The sequence below is a fragment of the Haliotis rubra genome, unplaced genomic scaffold (genome assembly GCF_003918875.1).
Source record: "Haliotis rubra isolate DU_JTF1 unplaced genomic scaffold, ASM391887v1 Scf41, whole genome shotgun sequence".
In the NCBI taxonomy this organism is placed as follows: domain Eukaryota; kingdom Metazoa; phylum Mollusca; class Gastropoda; order Lepetellida; family Haliotidae; genus Haliotis; species Haliotis rubra.
The window spans coordinates 144,290-165,947 of record NW_025767091.1 but is presented as its reverse complement, the minus strand read 5'-3'; the positions used below and the strand labels follow the sequence as shown (position 1 = coordinate 165,947).

Below are 21,658 nucleotides of genomic sequence, written 5' to 3'. Positions count from 1 at the left end.
AGTAAGTCGCCTATTGTTGTTTATGTTTCATGTGTGTTTGTGACATTCGATGTGTCACGTATGCCTCGCTGATTGGATGGCAGGTTGGTGATGTATGCAAATTTCCCCGTTAACCAATCACATGAAGCAATACGTCAAAGGTCATGAGGTCATTCATAAATTATTTTGCTTACCTCATTACAACGGGAACCAATCACAATCAAGGTTACATTCAAGGCTACAATATCCACTCAACATGGTTTAGTTCTGTTTTAGATCCAGTTATGTTAATAATGAATAAGTCTTTCTATGTGGCATGTTGAACCTGATAATGTTGGATAAGGTATGGGGAAACTGGGTGGTTCTTCTGTTCAGATTCTATTTGAGGCGGATTTCTGTGTTCCTGAGTCTTTACATGTAAACAATTAGCTACTTGGCGTACTTGCAACCTTATAATGTTACACCTCACATGCTTAGTTGCCGACAGTTGATATCTTGTGAGTTTTCAATGAAAGTTTTGTCCACAATCTCAAACATAAGACAACAACCTCACTGTAAATAAAATAGTAACAAACACATTTAATTAATTCTTCATTTATTAGTCACATGATCAAAGCAGGTCCGGGTAACGTGACGGGTACCCGGGTCCAACTCTTTACCCACCCGTCCTGGGAATCTGAGTTACCTGTCCCAGCCCTAAAATCATGTATCCATACACCCTGAAATACTTGACATGATACAGAGTGTATCATGATTCTCATTTTGTGCCATTTTGTATGAAATTCTCATTATGCCATTTTGAGATGAGGAACACTTTTTATGGATAGACAATGTCTTTATTGCACTAGATGAAACGTTTCGGTGTAGATGCTATTAAGCAAGTCACTTGTTTGCATTTATTTTTTTCTAACTAAAATCTTCTTTGCTGCATCTAAAAAGAGAGTCGTCTTCATCATAATGGCGACCGCCTCTGTGGTGTAGTGGTTAGAGCGTCCGCCTGAGAGTCGTCTTCATCATAAAGGCGACCGCCTCCGTGGTGTAGTGGTTAGAGCGTCCACCCGGAGGGTCGTCTTCATCATAATGGCGACCGCCTCCGTGGTGTAGTGGTTAGAGCGTCCGCCGGGAGAGCGGAAGGTTGCGGGTTCGATCCCTGACCGCGTCTTATCAAAAGACGTTAAAATATGGTACTGGTTTGTCCCTGTCTGGCGTTCGGCATTAATGGGTACAACAAGGACTGGTCGGCTAGGAGTCAGTATAATGTGTCTGAGTGGGGTATTCATGCTTCACTGCGGCATGGTATCTCAGTGGGCTAGCACTATAAAACCAGCTTCAGTCTGGGCTAGTACAAGCAGCCACACATACACATACATACGCATGCACGTCGTCATATGAGCAAATTATTCTCAAGCACGACTCAATTTCACCTCACCTCATCATAATGGCTTTTAAATGTCACTTAAGAAGTCCATTTTGAGAGGTAATTTTTAAGTGAACAGCCAGTTTGATAATGATACACTGAGAATCATTTGTTGTTCCCATACTTGTGTCTTAAAGGCTCAATGTCACACAGTTTCAACAATATTTTGGCCTATATTATATGTATTATATGCACTCACTTTAGCTTCCTGTTGATGCAATAAAAGACTTATTATCACTTATGACTTCTTGCCTGAAATTGATAATTGAACCTTCGAGGCAAACAGCTTCCAAACACTTCCCATATATGGAATGTAAACAATTGTTCCGTACATTGAAAACTGTCAGTGTTTGCTGAACTGGTTTCAATCACAAGTTGTGCATGAGATATTCGTAAAGAGTGCTTCAAGGGACTTAACTCTATGGGGTTTGCTTGAAATAGTGTTGGGCTGTTAGAAGGTGCGAGAGTCAATTTCATGCAACATTGCATTAATTCATTTGAATTTTTTATTTAATAATGTTATCTAAATACGTAATTGTTTTCGGAATAAATTATATGGTAGTTTCCCTGAGGGCTGATAGTTAGTATTATTGAGAGGAATGCATTATATATTTTTATAGAAGTGTGGTGTGATATAGTACCTTTAAGTCAAGTATCCATATTGTGAGATTTTTTCATTGAATCTTTCTTTGGGGGCTGTATATAACAGGTTTTTCATCCTCCAAAGTCCTGAAAACAATGACATATTTTCAGATAACCTTTCTCACGATCATAGATTCAAATTGCTATTATTGGTTTGTATTACAAGGGGGTATGCACATTAAATGAAACACCGAGAACAAGTAGGATTGGTCTAAGATAACGCTCAGCATGTACCGCACAGGCATTTGTTTCACTGTCCCAATTACTGCGCCTACCCCCTTGTAATACACACCAATAATAGCGATTTGAATCTACGATCGTTTTTTGAACAACTTTTTCTTAAGTTGAATAAAATTCTGAGATTTGAATTTTCAATTGGCAAGGTAAAATTATGAGGATTCGCAATCTTAATTTCACTTAATCTGATTTACTTTTTTTTTTCAAGTGAAATTCATTGGTACATTTTCACTGAAAACAGACTATAGTTGGTGGTAAGATAAACACGTTGGAAGCTTCTTTCTCGGGTAATACAGTCTAACATATGCCTCTTGTAGCAGTGTTATCCCTCGCCTACCAGCTCGGGTAACACTGCTACATTTCGTACATCAGACCGTATTACCCTCGAGAGAAGCATACAACTTATAATGCATCTTTTCATAAACCTTCCCCATAGGCTGTCATATTTCTGGGGCACCCTCCCTTGATTCCCTGACACCCCTTCTCCCAACTTCCCGACCCCTTCCCTAAATATATTAGTTTTTCCTTATAAGGACTTATGTGACAGTCAAAAGATATAATATTTTGATCTAAAAGTTTAAGTTTCCAACTATTTACACTAATCTTTGTAACAACTCCGTCCTCGTGAATACACAATGCCATTTAGAAAGTGGTCAAATGTAACATGTTATATATGTGATTACACTTTTTCAGTAAAGTACAGATTCTAGTACTTTTGTTGGGTTGAGTCCCATCCAGGATTCGGAAGCATACAACTTATAATGTAGCATCTTTTCATAAACCTTCCCTATAGGCTGATATTCTGACACCCCTCAGAGTCGGCCACCTAACCCACTCAGCCACCACAACTTCCACTGAGTGGGTTAGGCGGCTGACTTTATGTGCTGGCGATTAGGTGCCTGACACTGAGGGTGTAGGTTCGAATCCCGGATGGGACTCAACCCAACCAGTCTAAGTAAACTTAGGCTCAGTATTATTCGTTACACTGCTATACTGAGTCTAACAAAACCTTGTGGAAGGTCGTCAGGTAACCTTTTCAATTGACCAATCAGAACACAGCTTACCAAATCGCGAAAGTTGACCTTCGCACATAGCTTTTGAACTTTTATCTCGAAAAAGTTTTGTATCTGAACGATTCCGAATGATATTTTCCGTACAATCACTTTCGAGTGATGCACATGGAGCACGCCACAACCTTGAGTAAACAGTCACTGAAAATAGCGTTTTGTCAGTATTCAAGGATGTGAGCTTGTGGAAATATTAGCTAATGATAACCATGTCAACAGAAACCCAAAAGCGTATATTCTGCAGGTCATATATCTGTGTTTTGTGCGGGTTTTCATTTGTTGTGAGATCAGTGTTGGCGACCGGGGAAGAGTAAATCCATTTTGTAAGTCCCGCCTAACCCTAAATAGTAGCCGTTGTCTGATTGGTTAAATCCGTTCTGTCATCTCACGTTTGATTGGACGGTCATAGGTCGCTCAAGGGTTACCTGAAGCGACCTTCCACAAGGTTTTGTTAGACTCAGTATAGCAGTGTAACGAATAATACTGAGCCTAAGTTTACTTAGACTGCAACCCAACAAAAGTACTAGAATCTGTACTTTACTGAAAAAGTGTAATCCCAAATATACCATATGCTAAATCTGTCCTCTCATATCTTGCAACCTACAATGTTGATCTTGTTGAACTGTTATGTAACATGTGCCCTTATTGGTCTGTCTTTTTGGGCCATACCTAGTAAGATAATCTGTGATTGGTTTGTTTCAGGGTTTTACAATGAAGCTATCACCTTCTTGATATGTTCTGGGGTTGTGATTCTTGTAGCCAACGTGGCAGTATCCTTTGGTGAGTCGTCATGTTCATATCACTACAATCATAAGTTTTACTCTTATTAGATATTTCCCTCTTAAGATTTGGCAAACAAAACTGATTAACCCAAGGTAAACTCTGCTGAGTTAGAGAGTGTGTGAGTGAGTGAGTGAGTGATTGAGTTTTACACTGCTTTTAGCAATATTCCAGCAATACAATGGCGGGAGACACCAGAAATGGGCTTCACACATTGTACTCATGTGGGGGATCGAACCCGGGCCTTCGGCATGACGAGCAAACGCTTTAACCGCTAGGCTACCCCACTGCCCCACTATCTGATGATGTTGGTTTTGAAATTCAGAGCCTTGTTCAACAAAACTATAAGTGCCGTAAGCTTAAGCCTAAGAAATGGGTGGGTGAGTGAGTGAGTGAGTGAGATTGGGTGGGTGTGTGAGTTGGTGGGTGGGTGAGTGAGTCAGTGAGTGGGTTGGGTGAGTGAGTGAGTGAGTGAGTTGCGTTTTAAGCTGATTTTAGAAACATGCTTCACTCATTGTACTCATGTGGGGAATCAAACCCGTGTCTTTGGCACGATGAGCAACTGCTTTAACCACTGGGCTACCCCACTGCCCGCAGGCACATAGTTGTTGCAGGTTAATCTAAACTGTTTCTCTAGATTGGACAATTGTTTTTGACTTACCATGCTAACAGAGTTGATATGTTTCAGGCTACTTGATCTCAACAGTAGCAGGCTCCGTGAACATAGCTTTAGCTATTGCACCCCCCTTACTTATCCCATTCATGCTGTTCGGAGGACTTTTTCTTAATAATGGGTAAGATCGGAGGACTCTTTCTCAATAATGTGTAAAATCGGAGGACTCTTTCTCAATATTGTGTAAGATCGGAGGGATCTTTCTAAATAATGTGTAAGATCGGAGGACTCTTTCTCAATAATGTGTAAGATTGGAGGACTCTTTCTCAATAATGTGTATGATCGGAGGACTCTTTCTCAATAATGTGTAAAATCCGAGGAGTCTTTCTCAATAATGTGTAAGATCGGAGGACTCTTTCTCAATAATGGGTAAGATTGGAGGACTCTTTCTCAATATTGTGTAAGATCGGAGGGATCTTTCTAAATAATGTGAAAGATCGGAGGGATCTTTCTAAATAATGTGAAAGATCGGAGGACTCTTTCTAAATAATGTGTAAAATTGGAGGACTCTTTCTCAATATTGTGTAAGATCGGAGGGATCTTTCTACATAATGTGAAAGATCGGAGGACTCTTTCTAAATAATGTGAAAGATCGGAGGACTCAATCACATTAATGGGTAAGATCGGAGGACATGAGCTTTGAATACTAGTTCTCCGAGTTCTGTTGTCACCATCAAACCTGTCCTTGTAGGTTTCACCAAAGCGTAAATGTCTGAGATGTGCTTCATTTTAGGCTTTTCTGCTTCAGTACACAACCCTGTGGGTCATAACTCGAATTGTTATTTTTCGACAGATAGCCAAACAAAACCCCATTTTCTTTGGATATTGTTACCGGTTTTGCATTTTGTGCTATATCCAATTTTCCAGTCTCTCCAGATGGAACTCCACTTTCTTGCTGAAAAAAATTGTTGTATTAAAAAATAACAATCCCTTAAAGCTTGTAAATCCTGTCGAAACGAATCATTTACAAGTTTAGAAAGAAAAACTACCCACCAACATTCCAGTTCATACAGAAGGAGCTCACTGAATTTTACAAGTTAACAAAGTATAACCCTGTCATTAATTGTAATAGACACTACTGCAGTTTGGTCTGATCAGATGGCCATGCTCTATTCTCCTATATACACTGTCATGCAAAAACGTGTAAATGTTTAGAATAAATAAATAAATTATAAAAACAATAACTGGAACTGTGTTCACAGCAGAATAGCAAGTCAACTGACAGGAGTAAGACGTGATGAATACAGGTTTAAAGATACTGATAGTTTTTTAATTCAAGAGATGATATTGATGTTTTTGGTTGAGTGTGTTATGTTGTTATAATTAAATGAAAATATTCTCATATGGTATCTATGGTTGTGATGGTATCTATACAAGGTGAGGTGAGGTGAGGTGAGGTGAGGTGAGGTGAGGTGAGGTGAAGTGAAACTGGGTTTAACGTCGTGCTTGAGAATATTTCGCTCATATGACGACGTGCATGCGTGTGTATGTGTATGTGTGGCTGCTTGGGCTAGCCCAGACTGAAGCTGGTTTTATAGTGCTAGCCCACTGAGATACCATGCCGCAGTGAAGCATGAATACCCCACTCAGACACATTATACTGACTCCGAGGCGACCAGTCCTTGTTGTACCCATTAATGCCGAGCGCAAGGCAGGGACCAACAAGTACCATATTTTAATGTCTTTTGGAATGACGCGGTCAGGGATCGAACCCGCGACCTTCCGCTCTCCGGGTGGACGCTCTAACCACTACACCACGGAGGCGGTCGGTATCTATAGAAAACATGTAATACGATGAGTAAAGTACCGATGGTAACTTGCAGCAATGTTCCTATAATTATCATGACACCAGAAATAGGCTTCACAAGTTGTATTCATTTGAGAAGTCAAACCCCAGACTTTGGTGGTATGAGTGAACGCTTTAACTACTAGGCTACCCTACCAGCCAGAAGGAAGACTATTATTATAATACACACTTGTTATTCAGTTTGGTAGATCTATCATTTTGCTTTATGTTCATTATAAACATAACTGTATTTTACTGTGAATTATTTCACTGTATATATTGTAATTATGTTATTTTACCTTCATTTATATTATAGGGTCCAAGTGTTAATAAATATACACATTTAGGGAGAGTCATGAAATGAGAACATTTTCATTTAAAATTTAAAGTTTATTTGCATTTTGTCTTTACTCACTGGGTTTGGAAAATATGTAGAAGTTCATTTGAAGAGTTTTCCAAAATATGACAAGTATTAGGGAAGAGTAATTATTTTTATACATTACTACATAAAGAACATCTTACCCACCAACACCTGTTACAACTAATTGGTCCCTGTGTTTAATCTATGCTGCCTCTGTTTCCAGCTCCGTCCCCGTGTACTTCATCTGGCTCAAGTACATCTCGTGGTTCCAGTATGCAAATGAGGTCCTGTCTGTCAACCAATGGGAGAATGTTCACAGTCTAGGTGAGGCTGAAGGTTTTCATATTATTCATACTATTACTGTCTTTAATGTTATTAATAATAACAATGTGTCCATTTATATAGCACCAAACTCCACACCAGGTATGCTCATAGCGCTAACAATGAATGAAAGCGCTAATCAAAGCACAGCACATTATTACCCTGGATAACCCAAGCTGCCTGTGAGCAGAGACCATATAATAGATATATTATATGGTCTCTGCTGTGAGGCACTAGAAGGTTAATAGTCACATGTCCTATCCCACTGGGTACCCATTTTCTGCTGGGTGAACAGTGGCAATTTTGAACAAACTCACTTACCTGAGACCAAATGTATCACATGTGCTTCGTTGTGGGGCCGCTGCACGGGCCCGGGCTGAGGACTGAGGTCCTAGAAATTGATAGGAGTCAAGATGCCAAACACGGTCACCCATCCAAGGACTCTCGGCACCTCTGTGGTACCTGCCTGGCACTCAGCATTAATCGGTATCAGGACTGGTTGGCTACGAGTCAGTATAATGTGTCTGAGTGGGGTATTCATGCTTAACTGTGGCATGGTATCTCAGTGAGCTAGCACTATAAAACCAGTGTATGAAATAAGGCCCGTCCGACCGCCCGAGACGGTCTAGATTTCTGACGGACGGTCTAAATTTACAGCTAGCCAGCCCAATGGTCTGGTAAAAAATTTAGGTGCTCCATACATCTGAGTAAATTCACCATATTTGGTCTGGTTAAATCCATTTTGGGCTGGTAACATTTTCAAGTTACCAGCCCTGATGACTAGCTGGATATTTGGCTTATTTCATACACTGATAAAACCAGCTTAAGTCTTGGCTAGTACTAGCAGCCACACATACATACGCTAGACTAATGTTTAGTCTCTGAATATATATAATTTTGATAGTAACCAACAAGCCCTTTTATATTGAAAAGGAGCCCTAGGGAGACCAGAGATCCTGAACCTGAGGAAATCTAGACTTGCTTTATTTAGGGCTTTAGCACTGCAGAGAGGGCTTGGCAGTAGAGTAATTAATGTGGTTCAGGGACTGTGAGACAGACTAATACATACTCATGCACGTCCTCATATGAGCAATTTTCTTAAGTGCGATGTTAAACCCCATCTCACCTCATGACCCTGTGACCTCTAGTGACCCCTATGCTGACCATTGCAGTTTTACCAAGCTCTTAAGTCTTCTCCTGATAAAGCTTTACTGCTGAAACTCTAATCTAGCATACAGGTTCCCTTTTTATGGTGACATCTTTTCTAGTTTAAATCAGAATCGTATTATTTTAAAATCTTACTCATTAAAAGCATTATGAAAAATCAAATTTAGCTGAACATTTACGTCAATGGTAAATACTACACTAGTTATAGTTTCACTCATTGATGAAGTCTGTCACTCATTGAGGTTTAAGCATCAAAATTTTAATTTTTCCTTATCCTGACTCATGCTCTTTTGCTTGTCTTCTTCTTCTTGCGAACATAGTGGAAACACTTGTATCTCCTTAATTGAAGCTCCCTTCAATGTAAAATCACTAATAGTACTCACCACGAGTTGCTCCCCTTTAATCCCTTTTGGCGGGAAAGGTGTCGCCACCTTACACCTCGTGCTTCACTCTCTCCTTCTTCGCCCAGCCCAGTGAGCAGGATGTGAGAGCGCCTGTGTCTCCTTACACAACATATCCTTTGATTTTTCTTAGCTTATTACTTCTTATAGTGTACTATAGAGGTATAGCTAGTATCCTTCAGTAATCTGTATTGATTATTTATCGTATTTCTACTGTTTATTCACGTGTATTCGTGATTGTTCAGCTAGTATTACGTTGATGAAAATCTGAACTATTTGTAGATTACGTTTTTCTGCCTCAGATCCGCATGTAATATGCCCTAGTTGTTCTACGCCGTGTGCGTTTGATTCACGTTGCAGTTATTGCATTGATTTATCTAATTCTGCATTTAATAAATACTATCTTTGCGTCTTAAGACGTGCTGCAGATAGGTCACGCAAACAAGGGCTAAATATGGCTGATACTCCATCTAGTCAGCTGCTGGCGATCGACCCCCTACCATCTGGTGTTCTGCTAGAGACCCCATCGGAAGAGGGACGTGGGACGCAGTCCGTCACCTCTAAGAAGCGACCGGCCTCCCCAGACATCCCGTCATCGCAGCTAAAGTCCAAGAGGGCCTCGACGTCTTCTCAACGCAGACATCGTACCCCCAGGGCAGCGTCGACTTCCAAAGGAAAGTCTACGAAGACAGCGAGAACTTTCTCAGCCGAGATCATTCCAGCCCGAAGAAATGGGCCTCTCGATGACCAGCCGATTATCATCCCGACATACGGCACAAGAAGCGGCGGTGTCAGCGACAGTGACTTCAGCAGAGATCTTCATGCAGCCTGATGCCTCTACACTGATGTCAGGCGTTATTGCTGTGGACCCCATCATTAACTCCGCAGAGAAGGCTCAGACAACATCATCGCAGACCATCCCTGATGACCTGATGCAGCAAATTATGACGATGATGGAAGACCGATATAGACTGCAGAAGCAAGGACCGAGCCTTCGAAGGCTCCAACGTGAACAGCACCCCAGAGGCACCCCCGTCCAGCGTAGCAGCCAAGGCGATGTCACCTTCGGCGAAGGAAGGCACGGACCACCTCCACGAAGGACCTAGATGTACAGCCCAGCGAAGGCCTTAGGCGGGATAGATCATCACCCTCGTCACCTTCATCCCAAGATGTGGACTCGGACCATCCGACATCACGGAAGCCTTCGCGAAGGTCTTATCGTAATTCCCCGGACCGGACGCAGAGGAAGCTTCGTGAAGGCATTCGCGAAGGGCAGCTGAATCCAGATCTTCATCATCTAGGACATCGAGGGACTACACAAGAGCTTCGCGAAGCTATCAACGTTCTCCTCACAGGTCACCGAGAAGATCAACCCATAGACGTAGATCACCTAGACGATCTCCTCCTCGTTCATCACCACGTAGATCACCTTACAGGTCACCATACAGAGCTGCACAAGCATCACCGGACGTAGAGACAGAAGCACGCAGTCCAGAACAGCACCAACCTCTCATCAATGATGATGGTATAGAGGATGATGGAGGAGTTATTTTCTCCGATGCTGAGATACGGTATTGGATGGTCAATAACCTAGATCTCTCATCACCATCTAAAAATGGCAATGTGAGCAGACATATCTGATGAAAGAAGACGATGCAGATGCTATCACACTACCACCGATCGACCCGATTGCAGCAGTTCCACAGAATCTAGATGCAGCATTCCACAAAGCCACGAAAGTTCAGACACCACATATACCTAACTTTCATGCCAAGAAGTTCTCCACATAACATGGACCCCTTCTTCAAAGCTCAAGACATCGATGAGAACTATAAGTTGATCAACGATGTCAAGTACAAGAATTACAAGATTGATGATCGCAAGTTAGTCCAGATAGAAACTCGATGAGAACTATAAGTTGATCAACGATGTCAAGTACAAGAATTACAAGATTGATGATCGCAAGTTAGTCCAGATAGAAACCATGACGAGACGTATGTTTTTTGGTTTAAATAGATCTAGAAGCGATCAATGAGACTCTTATCACCAGATTTCGTGATACGACTTCTGAGGATGATAGAATGATTTATTCTGCCTTACTTATGCAAAAGAAAGACCAGCAGTTCCTAACAGATCATCTTACATCTATTTCAGCAGCACTGACCTTAGCTCATCGTCAAGGCCTCCTCGCTTCCTGCAACTGGGGTGAGAACTTTACAGACCCACTGTATACAGCCCCGTGGTCTTCAACATCCATCTTTAATGGAGAAATAGACAAAGTTTCCAAGGAAGTCACTAAGGATTCCAGAGAAGTCCTGATGATTAAATCGATGGACACACTAGCCAGCGTCATCCGACAGACCTCTCAAAGATACTCAGGAAGATCTAAATTCACGGGCCTACAGAGAGCACGAGACAGGAAGATAGCCAGCTCTAGAGGAAAAGATTCTTTTCGTCGGCCATTCGGCAACTATAGAGGAGGATCAGGAAGAGGCAGGACACCCAGAGGTTCCCGCAACTATAAACGCTGAAAGACAGGTTCGGAACGACTGGAGTCTTCCACCCCCAGCCGTTCCAGTACAACCATCTCAAGTGGGTGGACGCCTCCAACTTTACTGGGAAAACTGGGGAATGTTACAAGACCCTTATGTCTCCAACATTCTTAGATCCACGGATTTAAGTATCCCACTAAAGGCCAAGCCTCCGTTGACAGTCAACCCTCACAAGTTAGACTTACAGGCACAACAACTACCGAAGTTAAGAGGCTGTTACATCACTCTTAATAAAGCAGGCCATAGAAGTACTAGACCAAGACAACATAGAACCAGGTTTCTACTCCCCAGTTTTCCCTAGTTCCCAAGAAAAACTCCAAGGAGAAATACAGACTCATCTACAACATGAGTTTTTCAACAAGAACTATCTACGCAAACCCCGAAGTTCTGCATGATACATTTACCTCAGTTACGGCAGTTGATTAAGCCCCATGGACTACATGGGCAGTATCGATCTACAGGGCGCTTGCTTACCTGCACATCCCGATACACTCCAAAGCCAGGAAATACCCACGGTTTACTTTAGACAGGCAACATTACCAATGGAAAGTGCTCCCATTCGAATATCATCAGCCCCTGGCTTTTCACGAGGATAGCAGAAACCGATTATCACCTATCTTCATCATCAAGGCTGCGCAGTCGTTTTACCTCGACAGACGGGATACAAGTAGATCAAGATCCACAGCATCTCAAACTACAGTTAAACTACATCATAAAGCTACTAACACAGCTAGGATGGTTAGTAAACTTACTCAAGTCGGACCTAGTACCGCCGTCACAAGACCTACAGTTCCTAGGCATTCGATTTATCACAAATCTCAACCATATCGTCGTACCAGAAGACCGTTGGATCAAGATCAACAGACCATTCCACCAGCTCGGCTCTCCGTTACCACTTCGACAATGGCAGAGCCTCCTAGGTCTCCTCACATCAGCCCAAGACATGACAGTCAGAGGCAGGTTACAGTTACGTCCCTTACAGGTCTTCATCAATGCACATCTCGACGATTTACAGCCATTCAGTCTACCGAAACATCTCAGACCTCATCTACTATGGTGGACAAAGGAATCGAATGTCTGCGAAGGGATTTGTTTAGCAGAGCAGGAATTCAAAACCCATCTATATGTGGGCGTCACTTCAAGGTTTGGGAGCTCATCTAAGCCAACCAGGCGACATCGGGGATTATGGAACCAACAAGAAAGCAAACTCCATATAAACATCCTAGAGATGAAAGCTGTAATCAGCGCCATTCTACATTGGAGCACATTTCTCCTAAATCGCACCTTATGATTCATACCGACAATTCCACAGTGGCGTTCTACGTAAACAAGCAAGGCTCAACGAGATCACTGAACCTTTTGAACTTAAGCTTTCAACTATTCGATCTAACCCACGATCTAAATCTACAGATCAGAGCAGTTCACATTCCCGGGCCAAAATGTACTAGCAGACGCGCTCTCTCGGCCTCATCTACCATCACCGACAGAGTGGATGCTCAATACGGAAATATTTGCACAGATAATCAAGCCGTTAGCAGCGCCGCTAATAGATCTATTCGCCACAAGATTCAACAATCAGCTACCGACATTCGTGTCACCAATCCCAGATCCACAAGCTTGGGAAACGGACGCTCTAAGTATATCATGGGAAGGCCTCAGCGGCGTGCAGCGCGTTTCGCGCCAGCAATAATACCTCAAGTATTACAGAAAATCAAACAAACACAGAATCTACAACTCACTTTGGTCGAGCCCTACTGGCCAGCCAGAGTATGGTTTCCCATGCTAATTCAAGGAATCGGTCAACCAGTATTAGAGCTACCCAAGCGCTCAAACCTGTTAATACATCCACACACAAAACAAGTGCACGGAAACCCAGAAGTTTACCAACTTCACGTATGGACTGTATACAAATGTGTTTAAACAAGAGAGGATATTCTGCCAGGGCGGCAAAAGCGGTCCGCAGCTTGCCTTACGACACTCGACTTCGTGGCAATGCGGCGACAAGTGGCACAGTTTAGAAAATTATGCAGCTAATAAAGGATTTACAGCGAGAGATGCTTCACATCCTCAAGTGGCAGACTATTTGTGTTACCTGCGGCAAAACAAACATTTAAGAGGTTCGACGATATCAACATATCTTGCTGCGCTTAGCTCTGTGATCACTATGAGAACGGGTGTCAAGCTGACAAAATCTCCAGAGTTACTGGCCTTACTACGTGCTTTCCGATTGGAGGACCAAAAGCGGAAGTTCCGCCCAGCTTGGGATCTGAATGTAGTGTTACAACACCTCACTAGTGAGGCCTATGAACCTTTGGAATCGACAAACTTTGAATTTCTCTCACAGAAAACACTATTTCTGCTATCTCTAGCCACGGCAGCAAGAATATCTGAAATTCAGCTCTGGATTACGAGAGGATACAGTTTGATGACAATCAAAACATAGCGCACCTGGGATTAAGATGGGATTTCATCATAAAAAATCAACTACCAGGTCAACCAGACAGGTTATTCCATGTACCAGCGCTATCTTCGATTCTCGGATCACAAGATACACAAGACTTATCACTGTGTCCAGTCAGAGCTCTCAAAGTTTACTTACGACGATCCAAAACAAGGCGAAGATTTTTCAAAAGATTATTCATCCCCTTATCGCCAACAAATCAAACAGAAGTCTCGCGCGTACTACCATATCTATTTGGATAAGGACTGTCATACTTCCAGCCTACAAGGCAGCAGGCTTGGACCCACCTACAGCATCAAATCCATGAGATTAGGGCACTGGCTTCCACCCTCGCCCTGCGGTAACTGTTCATTAAACACAATTATGGAAGGATGCTTTTGGAAATCGAACATGGTGTTTTGCGAATCACTACCTGAGAGACATCACCACAGAAGATGTCTCTGGCATTCACCATTTGCCCTTTGGTCCTCGCTCAACAGCTGACAGTCCCTCAGAGGGCGTTAAAATATTACCATCACAAGTTTAATATGTATTATATACATAATTTAGCTAGCTTATAACTCTAAGGAGTTCTAGAGCTATGTATATATATTTAGCTTAGGTCATTCACCCCTAAGTATATATGGATATTATCTTTAGTTGTACAGCGACTCTATCAGAGTCACTTATATATATATATAATATATGTAATGGTTTTTCAATATATATCAATGTAATACCCAATTATGGCATTATATAACCTATGGTTTATATACAGGAAATATCCTAAGTCAATGCCTTCATGAAGTTCCCATACCAGTTATTACAGTTATATTTATACAAAATCACTAATTATAAATCCAAAGTATTCTATTACTCCCTCCTCCGTTCCGTAGGATTCTACAAGCAAAAGAGCATGAGTCAGGATAAGGAAAAATATGTAATTTTTAGAGTAAAATTGATATTTTATACTTATCCTGACTCATGAGGTCAGCCCTCCCATCCTCCCCACATAACACTTTGGATTTCCCTGTAAATTCAAGTGTTGGGCTCGCAAAATCAGGAGAGAGTGAAGCACGAGGTGTAAGGTGGCGACACCTTTCCTGCCAAAAGGGATTAAAGGGGAGCAACTCGTGGTGAGTACTATTAGTGATTTTACATTGAAGGGAGCTTCAATTAAGGAGATACAAGTGTTTCCACTATGTTCGCAAGAAGAAGAAGACAAGCAAAAGAGCATGAGTCAGGATAAGTATAAAATATCAATTTTACTCTAAAAATTACATTTTTTTTTATAATTCGGGTGAGCTGCATAATCTTTTGGTTCTGTTTTTGTATTTTTTCTTTCATATCTGACTATTAGTATTTACCTCTGATTGTTTGTTTACTTACAGAATGTGGACCTAGCAACGGTACTCTCCCTGGCAACGGTACTGATAGTCCGCAACGCTGCTACAGAGATGGCCAAGATGTCTTGAACTACCTCAACTTCACTGAGGTAACCAAGTGGTTAGGTGTCCTAGTCCTGGGTTTAAATCTCTATGGCAGCTTATATTTCCGGGACCAATTACCCTGTGATACACTCAGGCATGTTAATAATTTTCAAAATGGTTTATTTGATGATAGTCCCATTTGGTGGAATCGCTTCTGTGATGTGTTGGACTGAGTGTCTGCCATGAAAGTTACAGGTCGATGGTTGGTACCCAGCGGAGACACACCAAGACACACTAAAAGATGGCTGTTATTGTTGGCCTGCCTGACTCTCTGTATTGGGGGGTCAAGTAGGGAATAGTTGGTTAGGAGTCATGTCTGAGTGGGGAATCCATGTTAATCTGTGGCATGGGCTGGCTCTTTCTAAGAGATGCAGATGTATATGGAGACACAGACATAAACACAGACATAAACCCAAACCCAAACATAGACACAAACACAGACACAGACACAAACACAGACACAGACATAAACCCAAACATAGACACAGACATAAACCTAAACACAGACACAGACGCAAACACAGACACACAAACACAAACACACACATGTTGCTTTGCTACATCAGTGCAAGAATCTTGAACTCATGTTAAAACAATAAAAACACTTTCTCTCCTCCTCGCCACATTGTGTTGGTCACTTGGTCAGTGGTTGACCACTGATGGTGTGTCATCAGGCCACAATGGCTGCGGTCATGGTTGGCCGGAACTGATTACAACCAGCCATGATATAGCTGGTCTATTGTTGACTGTGGCAAAAAACAATATTCATTCACTAATTATCCCCCGCCGCGTATTTAGCGCGAAGCGGGGGATATAGAATGAGGCTACGTACGAATTGGAATATCTTAAGAACCGTTTGCTAGATTCTTTTCATAATTGGTAACTAGGTTCATCACAGTATAAGAAAGGTCCAAGTCAGGTTTGGTGACCTTGACCTCAATTTCAAGGTCACAAGGGGACTTTCACGTTTTACCTGCATCATAAGCTATCTCAAGAACCGTTCACTGGATTTTCTTCATATTCAATACATAGCTTTATCCAGGGAAGGCGCAGGGCCCAGTTGATTTTGGTGACCTTCACTTAATTTTCAAGGTCACAGAGACACTTTGAAGATTTGAGCATGTTAACCTGAATTGTCAGCAAGATATTTAAAAAACAGTTCACTGGATCTTCTTCAAAGACTTTCAAGACTTCCCTTAATTGTTTTTCAACAAGCAATTTCTTTAGTACTAATTTTGCAAATTTCATACACTATGACATTCATGTCAAAGTCAGTCTTGAAAATATCTGCGTGTTTGAACACCTAAAGAGCAAGACATCAAGAGAGGTTGACTGGTCATGTTTTTGTTGACATTTAACTTAAACTTTCACTACTTTATAAGTTTGATTTGATAATTTGCCGCGGCGGGCGATTATGTCACCTTAGTGACAATGCTTGTCTCCGTTAACATGGGGTAATAGAACAGGGTGTCCTATTCCTTTAAGGTAATATAATACTTTGTGCTTAGTTATGTCCCTTAGGCATTATCCCCCGCAACGCGTTTTGTGGGGTCATTAAAATGGACTCCGTCCGTCTGTGCATCCGACCATCCGTCCATGTGTGTGTCTGTCCATCCGTCTGTGCAAATTTGTCTTTTTCCGAGCAGAACTTAAAAACTGTTCAATATTTCCTCACCAAACTTGGCATATATATAGGTCTGGTGGTGAACAGGTGCCTTGTATTAGTTTTAGATTTCTGAATAAAATATTTTTTACATTTCCATGGCAACAAGTTTGACCTTGACTGAAATTGGTGTCATTGCTCTTTTCTGGAGCAGAACATTAAAATCAATACTCTCTTTCCAGTTTGTGGGTATCCAAGAATCTAATGACCTTAATCAACAGTACCACTCTATATCAACATTACTGAGGTACATCAAACCGCACATTGACATAGTCATAACTAGTTGACATATTCATGGAGAGTATTTTACCATTGCAGGGGATATTGATGACTTTGTCTTCTTGTTATTTTTGTTAATTGACTGTAACCAAACTCACGGAGTGTTGCCCTTGGAATTGGTACCTTGTAGCGTCTGTTCATTGTACAAGGTGAACAGGTGCACAGACACAGTGAACATGGTTGATTGCACATCGTCCTGTACCAACAGTATTGATCTGTAGCTCATAACATCCATCACAGGTTTGTCACACTCAGTACTGCTGTGTATTGGCAAATACATTGTATTGTAATATATTACCATTCAGGGACCTGTATTGCGATATGTATTTCAATATATTGGGAACTTCAGTGTTTGACAGTGAGTGACACTAAATGTGCATGTCAATCCTATATTCTACATTATAAGTCCCTAACATACATGTTATGGTTCTGATAACAGCAATCTCAAAATTAGGTTGCATAGTCATGGATTCTATTTTCCTTTCTATCCCCTGCCGAGCGTTTAGCGCGAAGCGGGGGATATAGTATTAGGCTCTGTCCGTCCGTCCGTACGAATTGGAATATCTTAAGAACCGTTGACTAGATTCTTTTCATATATGGTACCTAGGTTCATCACAGTATTAGAAAGGTCCCATTCAGGTTTGGTCACCTTGACCTTAATTTCAAGGTCACAAGGGGACTTTAATGTTATACCCTTGTCAGCAAGATATCTCCAGAACTGTTCACTAGATTTTCTTCATATTCAACACCAACCTTTATCCAGGGAAGGCACAGGGCCCAGTTGATTTTGGTGACCTTCACTTAATTTTCAAGGTCACAGTGACACTTTGAAGATTTCACCATGTTAAATTGCATGTTAAGATAGTCAGCAAGATATCGCAAAAACCATTCACTGGGTTTTGTTCATATTTGACACCAAGCTTCATCTAAGCTTGGCCCAGTCAATTTTGGTGACCTTTACATAACTTTCAAGGTCACTACAACACTTTGAAGATTTCACCATGTTGACCTGAATTCACTGGATTTTCCTCATGGACTTTCAAGACTTCCCTTGAATATTTTTCAACAAGCCATTTCTTTAGTACCATTTTTGCATATTTCATACAGTATGACATTCATGTCAAGGCCAAAGTCAGTCTTGAAAATATTTGTGTGTTTGAACAACTTAAGAGCAAGATATCAAGAGAGGTTGACTGGTCATGTTTTTGTTGACATTTAACTTCATCTTAAACTTTCATTACTTTTTAAGTTTGATTTGATAATTTGCAGCGGGGATTATGTCACCTTAGTGACAATGCTTGTTATACAATATATAGTATTACAGTATGCTGTTTTGTCATTGAATAACGAAGGAAAACATTTGTTGTGAATGAAAGTCTGTGTAGATTCAATTTAAACCATAAAAATATTCACAAAAACTTCATATATGTTCTTTACCCAATATACCGGTCTTCAGACAAAATATAGCAATGTGTATCATTTGAGAAGCGTAATGCGAGATATTGGTATACCGATAATACTGTGGAGTCCTAACTCTCAGACAAGTTTATTGACAGACTGCTGTTGTACAGCTTGAATGTTGCCTTCTGTGGTGTTGAACAAACAAACAAATATATGAATGAGCGAATAAAGAAATGAATAAACAAACAAATGAAAATTAGCATTTGATAATGAAGTTAAGTTTATGTTTTAGGACAATGTGGTCTTGGACCTGTGTCTGATGTGTGCGCTGCTGGTGGGGTTCCGCTTACTCGCCTTCCTCGTCCTCCTCTTCAAGGCGCGGAGGTCCAAGTCCTAAACAGATGGAGATTGCCAATGGTGTGTCATGAATGCCTCTCTGGCTACCCACAAATTCAAGCCAAACAAGTTGTTTGTGGTGCAATTGAATCTGAGATTTCACAGTGGACCAGAAATAATATATTTCACTTTCTGCAGGGAAAATTAAAATATTTAGAAAAATGACTTATGTGAGTGTCAAAATTGCAAAAGGAATTTGGTTACCATTTTCATGTCTTCTACAAAAATAGTCTCAATAAAATCAGATCTGCTATTCCAGTAGTTACCATGGTTACAGTCTCATGATTTCGACACCTTGGTATGAGTGAAGTATTGAGACCATTGTATCCTTTTCTGTTTTTCAAAACTGAATTAAACCAACAAGAACCAAATTTCAATTAAAGGGGAATCTTCAAATCATTGTCAGTATTTTATCTACTGTTTTTTTCCCAGCGCCATGGCATTGACCCCCAAACAGAAGAAATATTTGTGTTCTGATACGGGGTTTAACTGTCTGGCTGCTGAATCAGTTATTGAACCAATCAGATTTCTGTATTCATTTCACCCACTCTCTTCACAGAGCCTCATAAGGAAATTCATCTAGCAGATAGAGTCAGGAAGTGAACTGTCTGCTGGATGAATTTCCTTATGAGGCTCTGTTAAGAGAGATTGTCTCAATAACTGATGCATACTTCATTCAGATTGGGGAGAGTGGGCGGTGGGGTAGCCTAGTGGTTAAGGCGTTTGCTCGTCATGACGAAGACCCCGGTTTGATTCCCAACATGGGTAGAATGTGTTAAGCTCATTTGTGGTGTCCTCCACCGTGATATTGTTGGAATATTGCTAAAAGCAGCGTAAAACCAAACTCACTCACTCACTCAGATTGGGGAGCCAAAGTTTACACAGGGTTATATGAAACAATCTTCTATGGAGGTATCATCCTAACCTAACACAGGGAGGTGTCTTATCAGAGTAGAAGATCTTGTTTTAATGTAATTGCTTCAGAGGCTGACACAGAACTGATACTGCTGGTGTGTGTGGAAAACCAGGAAGAAGACCAGAACTGAAGACTTTGCCCAGGATCATTGCATAATTTCTTTACAAGGAAATCCATACCTTTCTCTGAATATATAGACTCACCTGCCAAAGATGTACATAGAATTATTACCAGCATTCGAAATACCTGCCTACCTGACCGCCCAGGGTGGGTTATTTTCAACACGGACTGCCAGATTCTCAAATTCACCTGCCCAACGTTCGGGTTCAAATTTAGACATGTATATGAAGATATTTTCTGGGCAGGTAAGTTTTGGTCATGGCTGGCAAGTTTTACATCTAACCAGCCCTGTGGTCTGGCTGAAATGTTTGGGAATTTCATACCCTGTTATTACATGTATTTACATCTTCTGGCTTACCAAAGACATACATAGAATGATTATATGTATTCATGTCGTTTGGCCTACTAAAGATGTACATCAAATTATTACATGGATTTCCATCTTTTGGCCTAACAAAGATGTACAGAGAATTATTATGTGGATTTACATCTTCTGGCCCAACAAAGATGTACATCAAATTATTACATGGATTTACATCTTTTGGCCTAACAAAGATGTACAGAGATTTACATCTTCTGGCCCAACAAAGAATTATTACATGGATTTACATCATTCTGGCCCAACAAAGATGTACATCAAATTATTACATGGATTTACATCTTTTGGCCTAACAAAGATGTACAGAGAATTATTACATGGATTTACATCTTTTAGTGTAGAGAATGTTTTGTTGTGACGTTCAACAAATCAGTGGTGATATTATGTTTTTTTATGTTTAACTGTTTTGCAACAGATACAGAGCTTAATGAAGTAGCTGTATGCGTCAGGATTGTAATCTTTGTTTAACTGTCTCTGGCACTCATGGCACCGTTTTAGTTCCTGTACACTTCTAGGTGTGTTTCATGATATTTTACAAACTACCTACCTGATAACTATTTGTCAACAATTTTTTGTACATGTAGCTGATTCTGTGCCAAATGGTATTTTTCAAAACTGAATATATGGGTCCGTCTCCTATTCGAAATGCTGAAGCATGACACTTCGGTTGTTTACATCACCGACTGGTATCTAAGAAGTGGACCAAGTCTGTAAGTGATGGTCCCGCGAATTTTGGGATTTTATACCAACTTATATATGACTTTTTTCCGCCCTTTCTGACAGGATTGCTCTTACATACACTCAATAACGTCAATTCCTGGTAATACCGCGAGAATAGGAGAAGCCTCATTTCGTCAATGGCGGATGGTATTGTTTATCACCGGGCTCATGAGTGGTGATTCACCTGATGGATATGGCAGCTGATAGATGTAGATGATAGAGGAGAAGGCCCTTCATTTAAAAACAACAAGCATTCATACGATAAGAATTGTTTGTGTTATTTTTTCAGCCGATATCCGTAAGTACCGCGAGAATAGGAAACGCCTTCCTATATATAAATATATATATATGAGAAAATGTAATTTGGTAATAACAGTCATCCTTGGATGTAGATGGTCATTTCGAAAACATATTTTCTAATTATCAGAGTTGTGATCAAAGGACCTGACTATAACATGACTATATAACATG

The 21,658-nt window shown here is 40.9% G+C and overlaps 1 protein-coding gene across 2 annotated transcripts in view; it reads left to right on the top strand.

Moving 5' to 3' along the window:
- LOC124288028 (protein white-like) overlaps window positions 1-20,286 on the top strand; it is a 79,942-nt gene extending 59,656 nt beyond the window's left edge. For both annotated transcript variants that reach the window (XM_046724583.1, XM_046724582.1), the window contains exons 16-20: window positions 4,045-4,122; window positions 4,811-4,916; window positions 7,166-7,266; window positions 15,215-15,318; window positions 18,949-20,286. In XM_046724583.1, coding sequence (XP_046580539.1) covers window positions 4,045-4,122; window positions 4,811-4,916; window positions 7,166-7,266; window positions 15,215-15,318; window positions 18,949-19,053 — 494 coding nt within the window. In that variant the 3' untranslated portion in view covers window positions 19,054-20,286. The remainder of the gene's footprint in view (window positions 1-4,044; window positions 4,123-4,810; window positions 4,917-7,165; window positions 7,267-15,214; window positions 15,319-18,948) is intronic.
- Window positions 20,287-21,658: the final 1,372 nt, after the last annotated feature.